At 49.2% G+C, this 22,165-nt stretch overlaps 1 protein-coding gene across 1 annotated transcript; it reads right to left on the reverse strand.

Annotated features, from left to right (window-relative positions):
• Positions 1-20,453: 20,453 nt before the first annotated feature.
• LOC101090648 (olfactory receptor 6B1-like) lies at positions 20,454-21,690 on the reverse strand. The gene has a single exon (XM_003994551.6). The coding sequence runs from the start codon at positions 21,688-21,690 to the stop codon at positions 20,494-20,496; it is 1,197 nt and encodes a 398-aa protein (XP_003994600.4). The 3' UTR covers positions 20,454-20,493.
• Between the last annotated feature and the right edge of the window lie 475 nt (positions 21,691-22,165).

Genomic DNA, 22,165 nt, shown 5'->3' on the forward strand with positions numbered 1-22,165 from the left:
ATATGATCATACGACTTTTTGTCTTTAGCCTTTGGATGTGATGGATTACGTTAATTGGTTTTTAGAGGTTCCATCTTGCATACCTGGAATAAATCCCACTTGATTGTGGTGTATAGTTTTTTTTAAAAGAGAAATTGTTGGATTTGATTTACTAATATTTTTTAAGGATTTGTATACCTATGTTCATGACCTGTATTCCATAGTTTTTCTTTCCTGTAATGTCTTTGTCTGGTTTTGTTACTAGGGTAATGCTGCCTTTATAGAATGAGTTATGAAGTTTTCCCTCTGCTTTTAGTTTCTGGAAGAGCTTGTAGAGAACTGGAATCACTTCCTTCTTAAGTGTTTGGTAGAACTTATCAGTGAAACCATCTGGGTCTGGGGCTTTTTCTTCTTGAAGATTATTAATTATTGATTCAATTTCTTTAATAGATAATATGAACATTTTTAAGGGGACAAATAACCTTCCTTTTTCTCCTTATTAGTAAAGCATATATGCTCATTGTAAGGGTGGTTAAGAAATGACCATATCCATGGCTTAGTATAGGTTGTTTAAAATGCTTTTCTAAGTATATCCTCACTTTTATAAAAATATGATCACAGGACACCAAAGTTTGCAACCGAAATTTCCATTTAATATATATATGACTATATATTTTCATATCTACAAATAACAGTTCTAAGTCTTATTTTTAATTAGCAGTTATCATTCAAGTAAATGATATACCATAATTTATTTCACCAACTTCCTACTAATTGGCATTTAGAGGATCTCCATGTTTTTCCTTTATAGACGACACTGCAAATTATGTGCCCGAATGAGCCTCTTTGCACCCAAGCTTGATTCCTTGCCAAATTACTGCCTTGCATCAAAAGGCTGTGTCAGTTTACACCCCACAGTGTGAGCGGGTCTGTCTCCTGTGCTGTGCTATTGACCCAGTGAATGTGAACAACAAAAATCCCTTACATGTGGTCTGGTCATTACATTTTATAGATCACATCATCTCATTTCATGCCCATGGCTTCCTTGAAAAGTAGACCAGGTAAGGTTTTATCATCTTGTTTTCCACACAAGGTAAGACCAGGCAGAGGTCACCACAGCCAGCCAGTCTGCAAAGCTGTACCCAGACCTTCACCCTCAGACTTCATCACCTAGCTCACTACTCCTCCCTCTTCTAGAAAACAAACAAATTTAGTTAAAAGTTCTGGAAACTCATCCTCTCTCATCACCTTGGTCACACTAATATGTACAAACATTGTGGTGTGGTTGTTCTGAGTCCTGGTTCCTCTCTGTGACCTGTGTTTCCTTATCTCTCTGTGTTCTTGATGTGCTGTCCCCACTCTCAGGAGCACCCTTTCCTCTTGTGCTGGCTCCATATTCTTTAGGCCTCAGCTCTTGGGTTGCCTCCCTCATCCTGTGCTCCCAGGAGCCCCATGTCCATTCCTTGGGCACCCAAGGCAACCAAAAGCCTCAGGGTCAGCTGCCCCTTAACACATCAGGGTTACTCATGCTCATGGCATGCCATCTGCCTCTGGGCTACCCTAAAGGTTGGCCTGTGGCTGTAGAACTCCACTGGTTTTTGAGGAAAGCCCCACCCAAATGCAACTTGGGTGACCCAGATCTTGAGCTGGACTCTTTGCCTTGTGGACTTGGCTATGTCTGGATTTGGTTTTTATTTCAACCATCTGGTCATGTTGGCCATTTCTGAGCCTGTGATTAAGGTGCACTCTCTCTTAAAGCTGTTCAGGTGACTCCTGACTCCATCCTAAGCCACCTTTTCCTGGCAAAAGGATGTTGTAGTGTTTATCTGTCAGTGTTGATTCCCCCTACACTGTTAGCTCCTTGAGAACAGAGGCCAGTGACTATTATCTGTGTCCCTACCATTAGCACTGTCATCTTCTCACTCACCAGTCCAATCACCCACCTAAGATCCATCCGTCTACCCACCATCTATCTACCCACCATTTTTCTACATACCTACCATCCATCCATCCATCCACCCACTAATCCAGCCAGCCATCTGCCCACCATCCTTTCACCCATCTATTCATACATCTGTTGACCCACCCAAGCCCTCTTTTTCTTCCAACTTTTTGATTCCTTCCCTTTCCCCTCCCCCCTTTCCTCTTTCACAGAGGGAAGGAATGTTTCCAGGGTGTTTGAGGAGCAGCTGTGGAGCCTATGTGTCTAGAGTGAGGTGATAGAAGAGTATAGTAAGAGAAGGTGATATCAGAATGGAGGCGATCCAGGTTATGCAGAACCTTGCAGGTCCTGATGAGGACCTTAATTGTGCTCTGAATGAGTTGGGAGCTCTTAGGGGTTTGAGTAGAGGAGTGATGAGATTTTGAATATGTAGAAGAGACACTGTAGTGTGGAAACAGGGAGTGCCGTTGGGAGGCCATTGCAATAATCCAAGTGAGAGGTGGTGGTGATGGCAATGGTGGAGGAAGAAGCCACTGGGGTCTAGATATATTCTCAGAGTAGATCCAATACAACTGCTGATGGGATGTGACGGAAAAAGAAGGGCCAAGAGTGACTCGGGGTTTTGGCCTGAGCAACTAGAAGGATAGAGTCCATCAGTAGAGGTGGAAAAAGCTGTGGATAGAGCAATTTTGGAGGGAATTTCAAGGGCTCTACTTTGGACACATCAAGTCTGTGAGATGAGGAGATGTCTGAGTGGAGATGGTCAGTGAGTAGCTGGACACAGGTCTGGACCTCCGGGGAGAGCCTGGACAGTGGTACTTATTTGAGAATGTTGCAGCGGAAGTCACAAGACTGGGTGAGACCCCAGAGGAGGGGCTGAGGAGAGAAAAGAGAAGTTGGATGATGAGCCTGAGCCCTTCTGATGCTAAGAGATCAGGAGTGTGATGGCACCAGCCCAGGGAACCGGGAAGAGCAGGCACGAGGGAGGCAGAGAGCCAGGTGCTACTGATAGTGCCTTCCCACCCTCATCTGGACCTTTGGCTTCACTGTGGGAGAGGCCACATGGCTGTGACAGAGCAGTTTGGGTGAGGTGGTGGGGACAGAAGCTTGGGAGAGGGTGAGCAGAGAGTACACACTGATACTCCATCAAGGAGCCAGGAAGTGGCAACAGCTGAAGGAGGAAGTGAGGTGAACCTATGGGGATAGCATCACATTTGATGGAAAATGCCTGGTATTGTGGAACAAGAGAAGGTAAATTCTGGAGTGACCTCACATCAGGTGAGAGTGGCCATCAGAAGAGGCGCTTTGTGGGGCATCCTGGATCACTCCAGCCCTAGGTTGAAGGTGAGAATTTTGAGGCTTTGGAGCCATTTCAGTAATTCTTTGAAGACCAGGGGGCAATGTGGGGCCTGTCTACCCTGGATCTGTAGACATAGAGTTCCTGTGCTCACCCTCAAGAGGAACTTGGAATGAACAGCTTGGCTGGAACTGAGCTTGGAGCTTGGCTGCAGCTTCCTCCCCAGGAGGATGCTGTCCAGGAGATGCCAGCTCCTCGTAGGCAGCAAGGGCCCTGGGCACACTGAGTCTGTGACACTTCTGTGCCTCCTGGGCTGTTCTCCAACACAGCACAGCTCATGCTGAGCTGGGGCTGTCTGCCCAGCCTCTGCCCCCTGCCTGACCTGCTTCACCCAAGGGGGTGTGTTTTAGCTTGAGCCCTGTTTCTGAGAAAAAGTTTGTGTTCTTCAGGCAATTGGGGAATCCTTAATAAACCTCTTGGTACCCAATCAAAGTTTACAGTTCCAGCCAACTTTGATGGGAGAAGTTTTAACAGCTGGGAGACCAAAGTGCTGTCTTCCCAGGGGCATCATTAAAAAGAAGGTGGGTGGGCTGCTGGAGGCTGAGCAGCCAATGGGGAGACATGCCTTGTCAGGCCCCAGTTGATGACAAGTTGGGTGGTTCTGGCTTGTTAGGCACAGGGAGATGTGGGACCCGGGACTCTAGGGCATCATCATGAGCGTGATGAAGTCTATCTCAGTTACTAACGACACCAAATTCACTCAGAGGAGTTCGGCTCAGAGGAGGCAATTAGTTTTAAACAATTATGTTGTTGGACACAGCCTCCGGAGAGTGGGGTGGCTGCAGCAGGAGGCAGAGCCAGGAGAGGGGGCGCTGTGGGAGATGAGGCGTGTTGACTGCTTCCCAGCCTCAGCAGACGTTGGATTCCCCGGTTTGTGTGGAATTTTCCTGCAAGGACCCTGGCTGCCACACTCAGTTGGGACAGGGTCTGCGGGCTGCCCCCAGAGCATCATGCAGTGTGGCTGCGACCTTAAACACCAGCAGGCTGCACATCATGGCAGGTCTCCAACACTTCCCCACCTGCACCCAGAGCACAGTCACGCCAGGCAAAGGGCTGCTTGTTCACCCCTTTTGATTTCTAGTAAGCTATGTAAGTATGTGGCAAACAAAACTTTGACAGTACTTTGCACTTATTTACTATTTATTTATTTATTTATATCGAGGTCTGATTGACAGATAACATTATATTAGTTTTAGGCATACAACACAATGATTTGGTATTTGTGTATACTGAGAAATGATCACAAGTTTAGTTAACATCCATCACCACACATAGTAACAACTTTTTTTCTTGTGATGAGAACTTTTAACATCCACTCTCTCAGCAGCTTTAAAAAATACAACACAGTGTGACCCAATGTAGTCACTGTGTTGTGCACTACATCCAGTGTGCAAACTTTTTATTGAATCGTAAAATGAATAAAGAAAAGTGCCCAAACCTTAGGTGTATAATTTGATGAATTATTTGAAATATTTGAAATATCTGAAAGAGACAGCGCATGTGAACAGGGGAGGGGCAGAGAGAGAGGGAGAGAGAGGAATTCCCAAGCAGTCTCCAGGGCTTGAACCCACAACTGTGAGATCATGATCTGAGCTGAAGTCAAGAGCCAGACACTTAACTGACTGAGCTACCCAGAGACCCTTGATGAATTCTTAGAAACAGCACACACGTATGAAACCAGCACCCTGCTGAGAGCCAGATGGACCCCATGGCCCCCAAATGTAACCATGATCTTAACCACCTACCGCCACAGATTAGTTTTGCCTGTTTTTGCCTTTATGTAAACGAAACCACACGATGTGCTCTTGTGGATGTGGCATTTTCCCTGAACATCATGGCTGTGAGGCTCTCTCAGGAGTTGTGTGCAGCTGAAATTCATTCCCATTGCACGAACAGATCACGATTCACCACTCAACTGTTGATGGACATTTAGGTTGTTTCTATCTTTTGTTTATTATAAGTAGTTCTGCTCTTTCAGGGAGAATATGCATGCATTCCTTTTCTTTTTTTTAATGTTTATTTCTGAGAGAGAGAGGCAGAGATGCAGAGAGGTGGAAGGTGTGGACAGAGGATCTGAAGTGGGCTCTGCGCTGACAGCAGAGAGCCTGACATGGGTCTTGAACTTGCAAACTTTGAGATCATGACCTGAGCTGACGTTGGATGCTTAACTGACTGAACCACCCAGGTGCTCCCTTTGGGCACGTATACAAGAATGGAATCACTGGGTCATAGGTCTGTGTCTGTTCAGCTTTAGCAGATGAGCAGTCTTTCTGAATGATTGCTGCACCGTCCAGTCCCTTAGGGGGTGTAGGAGCACCCTCTGTCCTAGTCAGCACTTAGTACTGTCTGCATTTTAGCCATCCTGGAGGATGTGTCACATTGTGGTTTCAACTTACATTTCCTGATGACTATGAAGTTGGGCGTTTCTTCATGCTCATTTGCCACTGGGATATGAGTCAGATCTCTCTTGATCTTGGATTTGAGAGCAGGACAGGGCTTCTGTGGGAACCCGTTTATCCCCACTGACCAGCAGGGCTGCATTGCACCATGCTGTGTTTCCTTGGAGATGGTGGGCCAGGTCAACCTCTTTGTCCCAGCACATCTCCCAAAACCTTTCTGTTTGAAATGCATGTGTTTGGCTAACAAGCTCCTCCTAAATATGAATAAATGTTGGATGGGGCCACAGAGTTGCTGTGAGCTTCTCTGGGCCACACATCAGGCATTACTCGTCACTCGAGGCAGCACAGCCTCGGCCAGGAGCCGGGGTGGGCCCTGCTCCCCGTCTCAGTGGCTCTGTGACCCTGTGCTCCATCTGTCAGCTGTCAGCGGCTCTGTCATCATGCCCATCTGCACAATGACAGTGACCACCATGTCTGCACTGTGAAGACCTGGGCTCCCCCTCACCTGTCCTGTCGGCAGGATGAAGTGGGGCTAGAGTCTCACTTTGTTAAAGAGACTCATGGTTACATGGTGAGCACAGCGCAGACCCATGACCTCAGTCTCTGTCCACCTACTTGAGTGCAGTGACTCAGCCTGGCAGCTGTGAGCGGAGGGGCCACCCTGACAGCCCCCGGGGATACTGTCCACGATGATTTCTACTCTGAAGATGACTGAGTTGCTCTGAATGCAATTCTTTATTTTTATTTACTTATTTATACTTTAATTTACATCTGAGTTAGCATAGAGTGCTATAATGATTTCAGGAGTAGATTCCAGTGATTCATTCCCTACATATAACACCCAGTGCTCATCCCAAGAAGTGTTTTCCTCAATGCCCCTTATCCATTTAGCCCACCCCCCTCCACAACCCCTCCAGCAACCCTCACTTTGTTCTCTGTACTTAAGAGTCTTTTATGTTTTGTACCCTTCCTGTTTTTATATTATTTTTGTTTCCCTTCCCTTATGTTCATCTGTTTTGTCTCTTAAAGTCCTCATAGGAGTGAAGTCGTATGATTTTTGTCTTTTCTCTGACTGACTAATTTCACTTAGCATAATACCCTCCAGGTCCATCCACGTAGTTGCAAATGGCAAGATTTCATTCTTTTTGATTGCTGAGTAATACTCCATTGTGTGTGTGTGTGTGTGTGTGTGTGTGTGTATACCACATTTTCTTTATCCATTCATCCTCGATGGACATTTGGGTTCTTTCCGTACTTTGGCTATTGTCAATAGTGCTGCTATAAACATGGGGGTGCGTGTGTCCCTTCGAAACAGCACATCTGTATCCTGTGGGTAAATGCCTAGTAGTGCAATTGCTGGGTCATAGGGTAGTTCTATTTTTAGTTTTTTGAGGAGCCTCCATACTGTTTTCCAGAGTGGCTGCACCAGCTTGCATTCCCACCAACAATACAAAAGAGATCCTCTCTCTCCGCATCCTCGCCAACATCTGCTGTTGCCTGAGTTGTTAATGTTAGCCATTCTGACAGGTGTGAGGTGGTATCTCATTGTGGTTTTGATTTGTATTCCCCTTTGATGAGTGATGTTGAGCATTTTTTCTGGACACAATTCTTTAAGAAAATATTCCTGGGGTGCCTGGGTGGCTCAGTTGGTTAAGTGTCCAACTTTTGGTTTTGGGTCAAGTCATGATCTCATGGCTTTGTGGGATTGAGCCCCCTGTCGGGCTCTGTGCTGGCAGTGCAGAGCCTGCCTGGGATTCTCTCTCTCCCTCTTTTGCTGCCACTTCCCCACTTGTGCTGTCTCTGTCACTCTCAAAATAAATAAGTAAACTTAAAAAAATTAGAAACAAGAAAATATTCCTTTTGGTATAAAGCACCGTTTACTCTATGATTATTACATTAGTTGTTGTGATCACAATCATCACAGTTTCATTCCTGCTGAAGTGAATAGAATGTCTGTACGTGGCTGTGTGCTGTGTGTCTCTGCTCACTGAGCAGCTGGTGAGCCCTGGCTTTGGGCCGGTGGGTCGTTGATGTGGCTCTGACCCCAGGTCACAGGTGTGCCCGTCAGCTGGGGTCATGACAGGCAGCGGGGAAACCCTGCTTGTCCCCTGTTGCTTTGATGTTCATATTGCTATACTGTTCATATTAGGTGTAGGTCATCTGGTCGTGCAGTGACTGGGTAATAAGGCACCTCAGGTCTTACCAGCTTACTTCGGAAAACAGCACGGCAATATCTTTATCCACTTACCATGTGACCCAGCAATTTCACTCGTAGGTGTTTACCCATGAGGACTGGAACTGGATGTACACACAGATGTTTATGAGTGTGTTTATAGCAGCACTGTTCATGGTAGCCCCAAACTGAATGTGACCCAAGGTCCATCACCTGGATAAGCAGTGTGGGATAGTCACATTGTGGTATCCCACACAGCAACAATAGGTAGAGACGAAAAGAATTACACAGGACAATGTACTGCATGCCTCATTTACGTGCTATTCTAGGAGGGGCAAATCTGAGTGACTGGGAGCTGCTTAGACAGAGGAGACTGGTCTGCATTTTGATAGTATTGATGGCCACACCATTTCATGCAGTTACCATGACGCATCAGACTCTACACTTTACACGAGTGAATTTCATCATATGCAAATAACACCTGAATAAAAACCTCAGTGGCTTAAAGTTGCATTGCGATCGCATCGAACAAAAGCCCTCTGTTACCCTCATGAGTCTACAGCTGCAGTTTTCTTGGTTTGGCTGTGTTCAATGAGGTGTGTGTGGGTAGCTGTGGGCTGGCTGGGCTCTCTCATGGGCTTGGGGGATGCACTTGCTCTCCTCCAGTCCTGAAGCCATTTGTGACCCAGAACTTTGGAGCTGGATGATGGCAGGTGGTTGTTACAAGGATTGTCACTCTTCCTTTTGTTACCGTGGTGCATCACATTAATGGATATTTGTGCTTTGATCCACCCTTGAATCCCAAGGATAAATCCCTCTATTATGGTGTGTGAGCTATTTAATGTGCCACTGAGTTTGGTTTGATAGTATTTTGTTGAGGACTTTTCTATGTATGTTCATCAGGGATATTGGCCTGTGATTTTCTTTTCTTATAGTGTCTTTGTCTGGCATAAGTATCAGGGTAATCCTAAAATTTACACAAAATCACAAAAGACACCGAATAGCTAAAGCAATCATGAGAAAGAAGAACAAAGCTGGAGGCATCACACGTTCTGATTTCAAAAGCTACAGGTATTAAAACAGTGTGGTCCTGGCCAAATCCAGACATATAGGCCAACAGAACAAACCCAGGAACCCGGAAACAAGCTCAGGCAACGGAACTGATCTCCAGCAAGGTTCCAGGAACACACGTGGGTAAGGATAGCCTTCCAAGTGTTTTTGGAAAATGAGACCCTCATGTAAGAGGATGAAATTGGACCCTGGTCTTACACATAAATAAGCTCAAAATGGATTAGAGATTCAAATACAGGCCTTGAAGCTGTAAAACCCCTAGAAGAAAACACAGGGGAGAACCTTCATGCCATCAGTCTTGACAGTGATTTCTTGGACATGACACCAAAAGCATAAGCAACAAAAAACAGAAGTAGATGAGTGGGGTGATGTCAAACAACAATCTTCTGAACAGCAAAGGAAAGAACTAAGAGTGAAAAGATTGTCTGCATTTCCACATTCATTGCAATAGTAAAGACACAGAAACAACCTAAGTGTCCATCAACAGATGTGTGGATACACACACACATACATGCAAATATATAGACACATATACAAATACATCTGTGTATACACATATATACAAATATACATATACACATAGACATACACACATAAAATATTCATATGCATATGCACACATACATGCAAATATAAACACACATATACACATATACATGCAAATAAACACACACACACACATTTATACACACATACACACATGTACATGTACACACGCGCACACACGCGCACACACATACACACATGCATACAAACATATATACACATAAAGACACACACACATATACACATATATGTGCACACATATGCACACATACACACAGACATAAATAGACACACATATACTCATATGCACACATGCACAGATGCACACACATGCACACATGTACATATACACATGTACACACACACAAACACACATATACACAATTCACATATATACACACATACACACGTATACACACATACATACAGTGGAATAGTATTCACCCTTAGAAAAGGACATCCTGCCATACACGACCTCATGGGTGAATCTGGAGGACATGCTAAACAGAACGACCCTATGACCCAGCAAGAGCACTGCTAGGAATTTACCCAATGGATACAGGAGTGCTGATGCACAGGGGTGCCTTGTACCCCAATGTTTATAGCAGCACTTTCAACAAAAGCCAAATCATGGAAAGAGCCTCAACGTCCACCAACTGATGAATGGATAAAGAAGATGTGGTTTATATACACAATGGAATACTACCTGGTGGTGAGAAAGAATGAAATCTGGCCATTTGTAGCAACGTGGAGGGACCTGGAGGGTATTATGCTAAGTGAAATAAGTCAGACAGAGAAAGACAGATATCATATGTTTTCACTCATATGTGGAATTTGAGAAACTTAACAGAAGACCGTGGGGGAAGGGAAAGGGGGGGAAAAAGAGGAGGGAGGGAGGCAAATCATAAGAGACTCTTAAGCAATGAGAACAAACTGAGGGTTGATGGGGGGTGGGGGAGAGGGGAAAGGGGTGATGGGCATTGAGGAGGGCACCTGTTGGGATGAGCCACTCGGTGTTGTATGGAAACCAGTTTGACAATAAATTATATTAAAAAAAATAAGCCAGACACAGAAGGCCAAATACTGCACCGTTCCATTTCCATGAAGCACCTAGAAGAGTCCAATTCATAGAAACAGGGTGGAGTGGTGGTTGCCAGGAGCTGGCCAGGGGGACAGGAACTTGTGGTTCAATGGGCACAGAGTCTCAGTTACACAAGTAAGTTCTAGAGATTTGCTGCATGACACTGCTCACGTTGACAACACTGGGGCATACACTTGAAAGTTTGAGAAAGGAGAAGGTTGTGGAGGCAGAGCCCAGGGTGGCCCCATGTCCCCTGCTGTATAATTCTTGAGAGTGAGTGGGACCTTTTTCCTTCTTTCAAAGCAAGTTCTTTTTTTTAAAGTTTATTTATTCATTTTGAGAGAGAGAGAGAGAGAGAGAGAGAGACGGAGAGACAGAGATAGTGCAAGTGGGGGAGGGGCAGGGAGGGAGAGAGAGAGACAGAGAGAGAGAGAGGGAGAGACAGAGAGACAGAGACAGTACAAGAGGGGGAAGGGCAGAGAGGGAGAGAGAGAGAGACAGAGAGGGAGAGAGAGAAACCCAAGCAGGCTTCGAGCTGTCTGCACAGAGCCTGATGTGGGGCTCGAACTCATGAACCAAGAGATCATGACCTGAGCTGAAACCAAGAGGCAGATGCTTAACCGACTGAACCCCCCCAGGCACCCCCCCACAAGCAAGTTCTTTATTGTCCAACCAATCATCAGTTGTTCAATGGGGCCTAGGGCTATACTTGGTACATTGTATTAGACACTATAAATCACAGTGTCTGTCAGTTTGAGGCATACAACCTAAACATTTCTCAGGAATTACTCCATGGTAAAAGTAAAATCTGGACTGGGCGCCTGGGTGGCTCATTTGGTTAAGTGTAGACTTAGGCTCAGGTCATGATCCCGCAATTCACGGGTTTGAGCCCCATGATGGGCTCTGTGCTGACAGCCGGGAGCCTGGAGCCTGCTTCAGATTCTGTGTCTCCCTCTGTCTCTCTGCCCCTCCCCAGCTCACACTGTCTCTCTCTCTCTCTCAAAAATAAACAAACAAATAAATAAACAAACAAATAAACAAATCTGGACTTATTTGCCAGAATTACAATGAGAATTTTTAAAAGTCAACTTTTTAAAATGTTTATTTTTGAGAGAGAGTTGAGGGGGGAAGGGGAGAGAGAAAGAGATCTGAAGCAGGATCTGTGTCATTAGCGCAGAGCCCAACATGGGGCTTGAACTCATGAACCATGAGATCATGACCTGAGCCGAAATCAAGAGTCAGACTCTCAACCGATTGAGCCACCGAGGTGTTCCTTAAAAGTCAACATTTTGGGGGGGCTTGGGTGGCTCAGTTGGTTAAGCAATCGACTGGATCTCAGCTCAGGTCATGATCTCGCAGTTTGTGAGTTCGAGCCCTGCATTGGGCCTGCACTGATGGTACGGAACCTGCTTGGGATTCTGTCTCTCCTTCTCTGCTATGCTTGTGCTCATTTTCTCGTTCCCTCTCAAAATAAATAAACTAAAAAAAGTCCACATTTTATTTATTTATTTATTTATTTATTTATTTATTAAATGTTTATTTATTTTTGAGAGAGAGAGAGAGACAGAGAGAGACAGAGCACAAGCAGGGGAAGGGCAGAGAGAGAGGGAGACACAGAATCCGAAGCAGGCTCCAGGCTCTGAGCTGTCAGCACAGAGCCTGACACAGGGCTTGAACTTACGAACTGTGAGATCATGACCTGAGCCGAAGTCGGGCCCTTAACCGACTGAGCTGCCCAGGTGCCCCAAAAAGTCAACATTTTAAAGAAAAACACTGCACCTCACATTTATCTTGGTGTGAAATTTCTTCCTTGTAATACAACTTCATTGTTATCAATAAATAAGTTCTACTTTGTTAAAATTTGCCTTATATTCCCCTTGTCTGTAATTTGAATGAAGGCTTTTTGAAAAAAAGACTTTAAAAAGGTTAAGCAGTGGAAATACCTGGGTACAAATGTGGCCAACAGTTTTCTGGGCAAAAGGCCTCTAGTCTAATGAGTGAACCCAGTTCATCTCCAATTAACTTTTATTAATATTTTGAGGACAACGTAAAGCACTTGAGAGTGGACAGCAACCAGCAGACATGCAAAGGGGGCGGGACATCACTCTCATGATGACAGGTTACGTGGGACTCCCTCTGGGTCTGGCCCTGCTGGCCTCGAAAGAGCCGCGTGGCCTCAGTGCTGGCAGCAGCCAGAAAAAGAACGGGGACCTCAGTCCTGCAGGTGCGAGGAGATGAATTCTGCCAAGAACCTGAGGGAGCTTGGAAGTGGGTCCCACTCCAGTGGAGCCCCAGCTGACATCTGACTGGAGTCTGGCGAGACCCTGAGCTGAGGGCCTGTGGAAACTATGAAGTAATAGTTGTGAGCTGCTAATCTGTGATAATTTGTTGTCTAGCACTGGAAAACTAATATAGATGGTTAAGGGAAGGGTGGTGGAATGCGAGGCTGAAGATAATGTTAAAATAAGCAATTACTGAAGAGGCTTTTAGGTATGGGCATGAGAGTCATCTGAGACTACTTAAATAGCACTTCTCCAGACTGCACAGGTGCTTTTGGCCACAGGCAGGTGACCTGGGGTGCAGAGGAGAAGCCCCTCCAGAGGCTGGTCCCCTAGAGCCACCCTCAGGAACTTCTCAGGCCTCTTCTGTAAGGCCTGGGCCAGCTGGTTCTGAATGTCTGCAGTAGTGGCAAATGTCCACCTTAGATAGTGACCCACTATCCTGAGTCCAGGATCCTAGGCTGGCAGGTTTTTCTAGCATTGAAGGCACTGTCTCACTGATGTCCACAGAAGCTGCTGGAAAGTCAGCTTCCAGTTCCCTGGGACCATCTGCTCCCCTGGCTGCTGCTTCTTCTTCTTTTTTTTTTTTTTTAACGTTTATTTATTTTTGAGACAGAGACAGAGCATGAGCAGGGGAGGGGCAGAGAGAGAGGGAGACACAGAATCTGAAACAGGCTCCAGGCTCTGAGCAGTCAGCACAGAGCCTGATGCGGGGCTCTAACTCATGGACCGCGAGATCATGACCTGGGCCGAAGTCAGACGCTTAACTGACCGAGCCACCCAGGCGCCCCAGCCCCTGGCTGCTTCTAAGAGTTTCTCTCTGTCCTTGATGTCCTGTAATTTTGGTGTAGTGTGTCTGGGCATCATTTATATTCATTCTGCTCAGCATTCATTGACCTTTATTGAATGTATAGATTTCTATTGCCCATCAGTTTTGGAATATTCTCAATTATGGTCTCTTCAAGTATTGCTCTACACCAGGGACAAACCTTTTTTTTTTTTTCCAAGTTTATTTATTTATTTTGAGAGAGACCAAGAGAGCGTGAGCAGAGGAGGGGCAGAGAGAGAGGGAGAGAGAGAGATAATCCAATCAGGCTCTGAGCTGTCAGCACAGAGCCCGACGCGGGGTTCGAACCTATGGCACTGTGAGATCATGACCTGAGCCAAAATCAAAAGTCAGCTGCTCAGCCGACTGAGCCGCCCAGGTGCCCCAGGACAAGCCTATTCTGGAAAGGGTCAGAGAGTACATACAGTTGGCTGGCAGGTCTCAGTCTTCCTGCCCACCCGTCCTGCTTCGCAGGCAACCACCGATCTGCATTCTGTCACTGTTGATCAGTTTGTGTTTTCTAGATTCTTATATATCACACTTTTCCCATTTGACATCATTACTTTGAGACTATCTATGTTGCCTGTGTCAATAGTTCATTCCTGTTTATTGCTGATAAATCCAGTATGTGGATGCACCGTGATTTGTTTCTACACCTTCTCATGGAGCTTTGAGGTGTTTCTGGCTTGGGGCTATCACAAAGAAAGCTGTTATGAACATACAATTACAGGTCTTTGAAAGACATATGCTTTCATTTCTTGTGGGTAAATACCTAAGAGTGTGATGGGGGCCATAGGGTGTGTGTGTGTTTAATGTTTCAGGAAGCTCCACTTCGTTTTCCAAAGTGGTTATGTCATTACATTCCAACCAAGACTAGCGATCTGAAAATATCTTCTCTCAGACTATGGCTTGTATTTTCATTATTTTAACTGTGTTTTTGAAGACCATAAACAAATTTTTAAAAATCTTTATTTATTTTTGAGAGAGAGAAAGACCACGAGTTTGGGGAGGGGCAGACAGAAGGAGACACAGAATCTGAAGCAGGCTCCAGGCTCTGAGCTGTCAGCACAGAGCTGACACAGGGCCTGAACCCATGAAATATGAGTTCATGACCTGAGTCAAAGTTAGATGCTCAACTGACTGAACCACCCAGGCACCCCCCACCCCCATTAAGATTTAAATTTTGTTGGGGGCGCCTGGGTGGCGCAGTCGGTTAAGCGTCCGACTTCAGCCAGGTCACGATCTCGCGGTCCGTGAGTTCGAGCCCCGCATCAGGCTCTGGGCTGATGGCTCAGAGCCTGGAGCCTGCTTCCGATTCTGTGTCTCCCTCTCTCTCTGCCCCTCCCCCGTTCATGCTCTGTCTCTCTCTGTCCCAAAAATAAATAAACATTGAAAAAAAAAATTTAAAAGATTTAAATTTTGTTGAAGTCCAGTTAATGATTTTTTTCTTTTATGGACTTTGGTTTGCTTTTATGTCTAAGAAATTTTTGCCCAACCCAAGGTAAAAAAGATTTCCTCAAATGTTTTCTTCTAGGAGGTTTAGGTTATATTTAGGTCTATGAGTTTATTAGTATATATGGTGTGAGGTATGGATCAAAGCCTGCTTTGGGGAATAAGAGATACCTGAATTTTCCAGTATTATTTGTTGAAAAGACTATTATTTTTCCGCTGAATTGCCTTTGCATCTTTGTCAAAAATAAGTTGTCTTTCTCCCTGTTTTTATATTATTTTTGTTTCCCTTCCCTTATGTTCATCTGTTTTGTCTCTTAAAGTCCTCATATAAGTGAAGTCATATGATTTTTGTCTTTCTCTGACTAATTTTGCTTAGCATAAGACCCTCTAGTTCCATCCACATAGTTGCAAATGGCAAGATTTCATTCTTTTTGATTGCTGAATAATACTCCATTGTATATATAAACCACATCTTCTTTATCCATTTATCCATCAATGGACATTTGGGTTCTTTCCATACTTTGGCTATTGTTGATAGTGTGGCTATAAACATGGCGGGGTGGGGGGACAAAACAGAAGAGACTCATAAATATGGAGAACTAACTGAGGGTTATGGGAGGGGTTGTGGGAGGGGGGATGGGCTAAATGGGTAAGGGACACTAAGGAATCTACTCCCGAAATCATTGTTGCACTCTATGCTAACTAATTTGGATGCAAATTTAAAAAAATAAGAAGTAAAACAAGTTAAAAAAATAAGTTGTCTTTGTATGTGTGGCTCCATTTCTTAGTCTCTCTACTCTGATCTACTGATCCATTTGTCTCTCTTGATGGCAATACTACACCGTCTTACCACTGTAGCTTTATAATAAAACTTGAAATCAGATAGTATTAGTTCTCCAAATCTGTGGCTCTTTTTCAACTTGTTTTGAAAATTCTAGGTCCTTTGCTTCCTATATAAACTTTAGAATCAGTTTGGTAATCTCTAAGAGAAACCTGCTTAGCTTCTGATTGAGAGTGCATTGAATCTATAGATCAATTTGGGGAGGATTGTCACCCTAACATTTTTGAGTGTTTCAACCAGTTAACATCGTTTACATCTCCATTTCTTTAGGTCTTCTTTAATGTTCTAAGCGATATTTTGTAGTTTTGAGAGTACAGTTCTTGCACATTTTTGTAAGATCTACACTTAGCTATTTTATGTTTTTTTGATACTAGTGGAAATGGTATCTGAAAGATATTTTAATTTCCTATTGTTTGTCACTGGTATATAGAAATACAATTGATTTTTGAATAATAAGCTTTATTGTAGATTCCATGAGTTTCCTCTTTGTCCATCATGTCGGCCACGAATAAAGACCACGTCAGAGGTACTGGGTGGTAAACTCGCTGCTCCTGGGCTTTGCACTTGAGTCCTCTCTGCTCTGCCAAGCCCACTCCATGTATCCAGTTTCTGGAGTTTTGTTGCTGCTGTCCTCTCTGTCATTGTCCTTAGTCTATGGGTTCCTTTCTCATCACTCTGGTGGGATTTAAGGCGGGAGGATGTGATGCTCAATCCACTATCTTTAACTGAAAACTGTGTCCTCACTGGGGCTGGGGGAGGAGACAGAGGAGGCCCTGGAGATGGCCTGTGGCGGGGGGAATGGCCGTCAACGGGACCACTGGTGGTGAGGCATTCCAGCCCACAGAGTTCTGTCTCCTCATCTGCTAATGGGTCATCCTGTTTCTTGTGGCTCTGGGGAATGGGGCAGGTCTGGCTCCACACTGCTGCTCAGACAGGAGTAGGGCCTCCTCCTTGTCTGCTGCAATAGCCCCCAAATTCACAGTGAGCAGAGAGAGGGGTAGGAATATCCGTCTTCCAGAGTCTGAGGAAACAGAACAAATGGAGCATCAGATCAGGCAGTTCTGGCCCCGATGAGGAAGGAGCCAGCTGGATGCTCCCAGTGGATGCCAGGGGCCTCTCTCATGGCCTCCAGTCCTACAGCTGCCTTTCTCCTGGTGCTTGGTCCCTGCACCAGGGCACATGTGGACAGAGCGGCTGGGCCTGCAGGATGCTTCTGTCCACCTGAGGGTGGGGTGCCTGGAACACGTGTATATAGTAGATGGACAGACACAGGTGGATACCCGGGGAGCTGGGGAAGTTTAGGGGATGTCTTTCTGTGTGAGCCCCACTTGGAGTCAAGCTTGTGAGAGGGGTCAGGGCAAAGGGGACTGTCCTCCTCAGTGTCCTCAGGTAGGGGCTGGTGAGACCTGGATCACAGGGTCTCAGTAAGGATTTGGGAATTTAACCTGTGGACAACAGGAGTCTGATGGCAGGGTCAAGTGAATGGGTGAGGGGTAGGAGACCAGGGTGGTCCCAGCAGGGGTTCTGCTTGGGAATGGTGTGGAGGGGGACAGAGGCACAGCTCTGCAGGGCTGGCAATGTGGGGTGAGCACAGGTGGATGCCAGTATTACAGTGTGAGGTCTCTCTGTCCCCTTGGAAGGGAAGTCATCTGAATTTGGTGGGAGGGGCCCCTGTGGAGTCGGGGCTGTTGAGAGGCCTGGAGCCCAGGACAGGGTGTGGGGTAGGGGTAGGTGGAGCTTAGGATGAGAATCGTCCCAGACCGGGTATGGCCTGGAGAGCAGGGGCCAGCTCAGAGAAGGGTGCCCTTTGCGGCTCTGGGGAGTCTGGTAGGGAGATTCCTCCTGCAGTCCTCGCTCAGAACGGGGAGAGCTGAGGGCTGGGCTCCCTCCCAGCTGAGGCCCTGGCCTGTTCCTGCCCAGATGGGCTACATCCCTTTGCCTCAACCCCTCCCTCCTCAAGCTCTTCCCATCAGCTTGCTCGGCAACAAGGAACCCCCTCCCCCCAACAGCCGCCTCCTCTAGCAGCCCCCTCCTCCACCAGTGTTCCTTCAATGCCCTTTCTCCAGCTGACCCGGCAGGTGTGCCCCTTCCAGCACCCCCTCTCCCTCTCCCACCTGACGAGCCACCTGCTGATAAACCCAGTGGAACAGGTCTGTCCTCACTTGGTGCCTTACGGGGACCTCCCCCCTGGCCACCTCTCCCGCCTCAGGGCTTCCTTGCTGAGGGTGCTTCTCTGCTTCATCCCCGGCTGGTGACCTTCTCGTACTCCTGACGGCGCACCCTCTGTAAGCTGACGACTCTCCAAGTTCTGTTTCTGGTCACTTTTCCCTGGAGCTCCAGAGCCAGGAACCGGGCAACCTCTTGGGCTTTCCAGGGTCCTCCTTCTCAGACCTGCCTGTCTGGGTGGATGGACAGCTGACCACCCAGCCTCAGGTGGCCCAGAGCTCAGGCTCCTCCCTTGGGCGGCTCTGTAGCCTCACAGTCCTGCCCACGGCACCCGTGCCCCCCCGGACCAGGTCCTGCCCATGGCACCTGTGCCCCCCCCCGGACCAGGTCCTGCCCACGGCACCTGTGCCCCTCCCAGACCAGGTCCTGCCCACAGCACCTGTGCCCCCCCCAGACCAGGTCCTGCCCACGGAACGCGTGCCCCCCCTGGACCAGGTCCTGCCCATGGCACCTGTGCCCCCCCGGACCAGGTCCTGCCCACAGCACCTGTGCCCCCCCCCCGACCAGGTCCTGCCCACAGCACCAATGCCCGGCCTGGACCAGTTCCTGTGTCTCTGGCGCCTTGGAGGCCCTGCTGTGTGCTGGGCCCGGACCCGAGCGGTGTCTGTTGCTTCCGGGTGTCTAAGCCAGGCTGTGAATTCCCTGACCCATCTGGTCTCTGCAGGGCCACACAGCACCCAGTGAGAGGCTGGCACTCAATGCTTGCTTTATGAATTGACAAACCAGTGAGCACAATAGTATTTTCACCCCATGTTTTAAAGCAATCATTTTACAGTAGTTTGATTTGGAAGCACATCCACATGAAAGAGGGAGGTGCCTGAAATTGTGGACTTATAGGCACCTTGCATGGGACATTCGCTAACCCTAGTGGCCGCCACGGCAGTGGGGTCTGTGCCAAGACCCTTGGAAAGGACTCAGCGACGGGTTGGTCAGTGCTGGTCTGTCCAGCAGCAGCTCCCTGCTCAGCTCCGCCCATAGCCCTGGCCCCCGCTCCTTGCAGTGTCCTCCCTGGGACAACAGAGAGCCCCTCGCCGCCTAGCACCACCTCCTAACGCAATGACGGTCCGCTGCTACCTCGCTGCCCTGCGCTCCGTGAGCCCTTGCCCTCGGTAACACTGTGCTCGAGGTGGGGCCTGGTCTCACAGGCTTCGGGTCACGTTCAGCACAAGGCCCATCACACCCATTGAGCCCAGTGTGTGCTGAATGAGTGGTCTGAACCCTCAGTCTGTAGTGTGTTTCTGGGGTGGCCCTGAGAGTGAAGCTCAAAGCCCCCATCGTCCATTGCACAAGACGAACATTCTAGGTTTCCCAACCTTGCCAGCACAGTTGACAGCTATTACCTGAAATCCTGCACAGGCACCACGAGATTTCTGACCAACTCTCAGGCGGCACAGGCTGGGGCCAGGCCTTGTGACTCTAGAAGCCGCCGTGGAAAGTTCACGGCACCATCACAGTCATCCGCTGGCTCGGATAGAGCGCCTTTTGAAGCCAGGCGCCAAGGAGAGCAGGAGAGCAGGTGAGGGCTCCTCTGGGGAGACCCAGGTCCTGCCCTCCCGGGTCAGCCAGGCGTGCAGCGGGCGTGGACGCCACCCTATTGCCCCTTGGTGACAATGCGTGTGTGGGGGCTGTGGCTGGGGCAGGCATCAGGGCCCACATACACTTTCAAGCCTGGCCTCGCTTACTCTACCTACTCCCAACAGAGAGGGAGGCTGGTCACAGGGACACTGGTCAGGGGACGCTGGTTTCAGTGGCCGGTTCTGGTTTTCATTTGGGAATATCCACCACTCAGAGTCTTATTTGCTCTGCTGGGTTGTCAACACACCTGCCCTGGGCATCACCCTGCACGGCCCAAGACCTCCCATAACTGCAGGGGGTCGTGGTGCTGCGGCTGACCGGGTCTCCAGGGGCCTGGTTAGAGGAGGGAGCGCCCAGCTGCCTGGGGCCTCAGCAAGGACGTGGGGCCAGCCTGCAACCTGGCCCCCCACTCTTGCATGATGTGGGGGACGGGGGTGTCCCCACCTGGAGCGGGGGTAACTGGTACTCTGCAGCAGTTGTAAAGTGTCCCAGGATGATACCTTGTGTGGCACCCGGAGAGGGTCAGGGTTGGGGGCTCCACACGAGGCATCTGTTCCAGGCATTGGGAAGGGGTGAGCCAGGTTGGGGTGGTCACCAAACCTGTGTCCTGGGCAGGCACCACTCAGATGAGGGACAGGAAGGACTCTGCCTTCAGCCCCTCACCCCACCGGAGCCACTCAGGAGATAAACCGGAGACACAGAGGTCTGGAGCAGGTCTGAGGGTGCACGAGGTCCCAGGGAGGCCCCTAGGATGGGGCACCCAGGGCCTGGGCCACCCTCTGCACTGCCTTGCGTAGGGCCTCCTTGACCTCCTGGTTCCGCAGGCAGTAGATGATGGGGTTGAGCAGGGGCGTGAGCACCGTGTAGACCACGGACACCACCTTGTTGAAGTCAAAGGAGTAGATGGCGCGTGGCCGGGCGTAGATGAAGAGGGAGGCGGAGTAGAAGATGACCACCACGGCCAGGTGCGAGGCACAGGTGGAGAAGGCCTTGCGCCGGCCGGCGGCGGACGGGATGCGCAGCACGGTGCCGAGGATGGCGGCGTACGAGAAGATGGTGAGCTGCAGCGGCCCCAGCAGGATGAGCAGAGCCAGGAGGAAGTCGACCAGCTCCGCCACGGACACGTCGGAGCACGCGAGGCTCAGCAGGGGGGACACGTCGCAGAAGAAGTGGTTCATGACGTTGGGGCCACAGTAGCCCAGGCGCGAGATGAAGAAGACCTTTCCCAAGGAGACGGTGAAGCCCGAGAGCCAGGAGCTGGCGGCCAGGAAGCTGCAGAGGCTGGGGCTCATGATGGCCGGGTAGCGCAGGGGGCTGCAGATGGCCACGTAGCGGTCGTAGGCCATGACGCCCAGGAGCGTGCACTCGGTGCAGGCCAGCGCCAGGAAGAAATACAGCTGCGTCATGCAGCCCGTGAAGGAGATGTGTCGGAACTGGGGCTCCGCCAGGCTGAGCAGCATCTTGGGCACGGTGACGGAGACGTACCACACCTCCAGGAAGGACAGGTTGCTGAGGAAGACATACATGGGCTTGTGCAGCTGGGGGCTGACCCGGATCACGGCGACGACGACCACGTTCTCTGTGACGGTCAGCATGTAGGCCAGCGTGAACAGCACCACCAGGCACACTTGGAGGCCCAGCGAGCCCGAGAAGCCCACCAGGATGAACTCTGTCACCTCCGAGCGATTGTCCCCGAAGGGCATGGTGTGCACCTGGTGGCAGAGACAATGGGTCAGATGCTGGCTGGTGGGTGGGGTGCTGGAGGCCACGGCCCCCGCTCTGCTGCCCACGGGTGGGCCTCCCCTCAGGCACTGGGTGGGATCTGGGCAGATGTGGGCTCTGCCCTGGGGCCACCGGCCCTGCCTGGCCGCAGACTGGATGAAGGCTGTGGTGTGCTGGGTGCCTGAGAACGTCTCAGGGGCCCGGCCTGGGGACCGGCTCATGGGTGTGGATGGGGCCCCACAGGATGGTGGGGGAGGCCTTGGCCAAGGTCACCCAGGTTAGGAGAATGGTTGCTGTGGGGAGGGGGCAAGGGGTTGGCCTGGGGTGGACAGGGACCTCCTGGGCTCCCGCCGTCTTCTTGGGTCGGGCGGGGGGGAGGGTATCTGCGGCCATGAGATGGGGCTTCCTCATCTGTACGCACGATGACAGCCAGAACTTGCCCTGCAGGTTGGATGCAGACCTATCGCACCTCCAGGGGGGTGGGATGCTGAGGAGGACGTCCGTGGGCTTGTGCCACAGGGGCTGATGGGGAACACGGCCACTCCTGGGGTGCCAGTTCCCTAGGAGAATTCAGGGTCCCAGGGAATTGGGAGGATGCAGGAGGCCGAGTTTCCCACCCTGGGCCCCCTTGTCGCCCTGTCCTGGCCAGGTGAGCCGTGCTCCCTGCCATGGGCCCTGGGGATCCAGCCCTCCACC

This window comes from Felis catus, chromosome D2, assembly GCF_018350175.1.
Source record: "Felis catus isolate Fca126 chromosome D2, F.catus_Fca126_mat1.0, whole genome shotgun sequence".
Taxonomy (NCBI): domain Eukaryota; kingdom Metazoa; phylum Chordata; class Mammalia; order Carnivora; family Felidae; genus Felis; species Felis catus.

What these genes read in the sequence shown, in the direction of transcription:
- LOC101090648 (XM_003994551.6), bottom strand. Translation starts at nt 21,690, where the DNA reads ATGAGCCGGTCCCCAGGCCGGGCCCCTGAGACGTTCTCAGGCACCCAG.